The 3,469-nt window shown below is 58.0% G+C and overlaps 1 protein-coding gene and 1 pseudogene across 1 annotated transcript in view; one reads left to right on the top strand and one right to left on the bottom strand.

Moving 5' to 3' along the window:
- Positions 1-1,742: 1,742 nt before the first annotated feature.
- Positions 1,743-2,951, bottom strand: LOC108522395 (translation initiation factor IF-2-like; annotated as a pseudogene).
- CYP4V2 (cytochrome P450 family 4 subfamily V member 2) overlaps positions 2,443-3,469 on the top strand; it is a 24,741-nt gene continuing 23,714 nt past the window's right edge. The window contains exon 1 of the mRNA XM_017862637.1: positions 2,443-3,227. Coding sequence (XP_017718126.1) covers positions 3,014-3,227 — 214 coding nt within the window. The 5' untranslated portion in view covers positions 2,443-3,013. The remainder of the gene's footprint in view (positions 3,228-3,469) is intronic.

Below are 3,469 nucleotides of genomic sequence, written 5' to 3'. Positions count from 1 at the left end.
CTTATAAATGTTGTGGGTAGATTGCCTTCACATCGGCCTTGCAATCATCTGCTACACTGAGCACCAGTACATTTCATGGTGGACATTCTAAGGTGTGACACTGTGTACTCTGCTGTTAGGAGGCTTTCCGGCAGGAAGGTCTTGCCAAGGATTTCTTGCACTCCCAGCCACCTGACTGGTTTAGTCTGAAATTTCAGTATTCCAGGCAGTATGAGAAAGGCCCTATCTGGCAACAAGGCATAAGAAAGATGACTAAGGGAACAAAGGGATAAGGTTTTTATTTTGTTCTTCACCCACAGATTGCCTTCAAAATAAAGCGTCTGGCTGGGCGCACTGGCTCAAGCCTGTAATCCCAGCACTTTGCAAGGCCGAAGCGGGTGAATCACCAGGTCAGGAGATCGAGACCATCCTGGCTAACACGGTGAAACCCAGTCTCTACTTAAAAAAAAAAAAAAACGCAAAAAATTAGCCAGGCGTGGTGGCGGGCGCCTGTATTCCCAGCTACTCGGGAGGCTGAGGCAGGAGAATGGCGGGAACCCGGGAGGCAGAGCTTGCAGTGAGCCGAGATCACGCCACTGCACTCCAGCCTGGACCACAGGTGAGACTCTGTCTCAAAACAAACAACAACAACAACAACAACAAAAAGATAAAAGCGTCTAAGCCTGACAGTCCAGGTCTCTTTAAGCTGGCTCCACCCTACCCACCCACCTTATCCTGCACCTGTCACTGTGTGGGACCCTGTGCTCCAGGCAGGGGCCCCTCACTGCCCCTTGAGCTCATTTTACGCCTCCTGGCTCTGCAGCATTTCTGACCATTTCTACTCAGTCCAAGACTCACTGCTGCCCAGAGCAATCTCCCTTCTCTGCTTCTGGAGGGGAAGGGTTGTATGTTACCCGCTTTGTTTTGTCCACAGAGGTTAGCAGAGACTGACAGAGACAAACCTTTTTTCTAATTTTAGATTAAGGAGCACATGTGCAGGTTTGTTAAATTTGCCTGATGCTGAGGTTTGAGTTTCTATTGATCCCTCACCTGAATACTGAACACAGTACCCAACACACAGTTTTTCAACTGTTACTCCCCTTCCTTTCTACCCCTATTTTGGAATCCCCAGTGTGATGTAGGCAAATTGTTTACTTTTATAGCTGTAATTAACCTTATTGTAGTTCAGCCTCAACCCTTTAGAGAGGAGGAAACTAAAGCCCATGAGATATGCTTAAAGATACTAAGTGAACATATTTATTTTTTTTAGTATTAAAGTGATTAAACAATGTAGACGTGAATGAAACATAAAGCGTAAGTTCCCGATCTTCATTCCCACTCCTTAGAGCTGATCAGTATTTTTACTTCCAGACATTAGTGGAGCCGTAGAGAAAGAAACCTTTTCATCCAAAGAAGGCATTACTTTACACACTCCATTCTGCAACTTGTTTTGTTTGTTTGTTTGAGAGGGAGTCTCGCTCTGTTTCCCCGGCTGGAGTGCAGTGGTGCGATCTGGGCTCACTGCAAGCTCCGCCTCCCGGGTTCCCGCCATTCTCCTGCCTCAGCCTCCCGAGTAGCTGGGACTACAGGCGCCGCCACCTCGCCCGGCTAGTTTTTTGTATTTTTAGTAGAGACGGGGTTTCACCGGCTTAGCCAGGATGGTGTCGATCTCCTGACCTCGTGATCCGCCCGCCTTGGCCTCCCACAGTGCTGGGATTACAGGCGTGAGCCACCGCGCCCGGCCGTTTTGTTTTGTTCACTTACTATTTCACGTCAGCACATGCAGATGACTTAAATTCAGATGGAGAAAAGCCTGAGGCATGTTCTTCTCTGCACTAAAGAGGCGCTGCAGGTGGCTGTGGGCAACCTATGCAGTGGTTTCGAGTAAACGAACGTAATTAGTAATTAAGCAAAGCCGGCATCCAGGACATTCTATTTCATCTTCCTGGCACTTTAGTGCTTACTAAGGGCCTGGCCTCTTGGAGAGCGACACTCCTCGCCGGCCTCTTTGTAAGAAGCATCCAGCGTGGAAAAGGGGCTGGGGTCAGCACTGGGGCCCTCTGGCGGGAAGAGAGACTGGCAGCCAGGACACGCGTCTCCCCGGGCTGAAATCGGGCACCCTCTCGGTCCTTCCCTCCCTTCCCAGGCTGGGTGGCTAGTCTTGGCTCTTCTGCGAGTCCCCCGCGGCTGCGGTCTCCCGGCACCCGCTGAGCAGCCTCACCCGCCTTCCTCCCCCACCCGCCCCTCCGTGCTCTCCCGGGCTCCGGCTTCCTGGGTCTGGTGCCTGGTGCATATTTTGGAAAATAACTGGCTCACAACCACCTCATTTCGCTCCCAGTGTCCCAGGGGGCCAGCGCACACGGACGGGTAGGTGACTTCCCTAAAGTTGCGTCCCCGAGGCCACCCTGGATCACAGCGCCCGCTGCTCCGTGTGACCCCGCCGGAGCCAGGACGCGCCCGGCCTCCCGGGGCCTGTAGGTCGCGCAGGGAGCGAGCGCTGCGCGGCAGAGCTGGGATACGAGCCGGGGCCGGATGCGGCTTCCTTTCCCCTTCAGGGCAGGCTGCCCGCCCGCGGAACCCCCCACGTCAGAGCGGCCTCGCAGGACCCGCAGACCAGCCCCGCTGGGGCGCGCCGGGCTGCCGCGGTGACCGTTCCGACGCCCCCTGACCCCCCATCCCGAGGCGGCCCGAAATGTCTGTCGCCGGCCTCCTCCCGGCCCAGCCTCCGGGCCTCGTGCAGTCACCACGCCCTGGGGCCCGGAAACCGTTTTCCGGTCTTTCGCTTTCGGCTGGCGCGGGGCGCGGAGGCCGCGGTGCTGCGTAGCCCCGGCCGGGCGCAGGAACAACCCGGTGGCGCCCTCCCTGGCCGCCGCCCAGGCGGGAAACGTCGTTCTGGGGACCCGGCGGCCCCGTAGCGGGGAGCGCGCCACGCCTGCGAGGGGAAGGGGGCGGTGCGCGGCCGGCGCCGCCTCTCATCACGTCCCCGCGGGCCCGCACTCGTCCGGAGCGCACCTAGGGGTCGCCAGCCAGGGCGATGGCGAGCGTCTGGCTGGGGCTCGTGTGGCAGAAGCTGCTGCTGTGGGGCGCGGCGAGTGCCGTGTCCCTGGCCGGCGCCAGTCTGGTCTTGAGCCTGCTGCAGAGGGTGGCGAGCTACGTGCGGAAATGGCAGCAGATGCGGCCCATCCCCACGGTGGCCCGCGCCTACCCACTGGTGGGCCACGCGCTGCTGATGAAGCCGGACGGGCGAGGTAAGGGCCGGCGCCCCTCCTGAAGCGCACCGGGGTCGGCAGCCCCGTCCCCACCCTCCGATCGGCCAGGAACCCGCTGCTTGTGGCGCTGGCCGCAGGAGAGAGGAGCCTGTCACCCTGTGGAGAATGCGCTCCCAGTTCTATTCGTTGCCCCTTGGCACCCGCCGACACTGCTAGTGCCCCATCCCAAAGTGAGCATTTTCTTTGTGTGTAGCACAGGATGCGGTATTTCCAAGCCCCCC

The sequence above is a fragment of the Rhinopithecus bieti genome, unplaced genomic scaffold, assembly GCF_001698545.2.
Source record: "Rhinopithecus bieti isolate Rb0 unplaced genomic scaffold, ASM169854v2 scaffold_56174, whole genome shotgun sequence".
Lineage (NCBI taxonomy): Eukaryota > Metazoa > Chordata > Mammalia > Primates > Cercopithecidae > Rhinopithecus > Rhinopithecus bieti.
The sequence above is the reverse complement of the archived record's forward strand: the minus strand, read 5'-3'. Positions and strand labels throughout refer to the sequence as shown.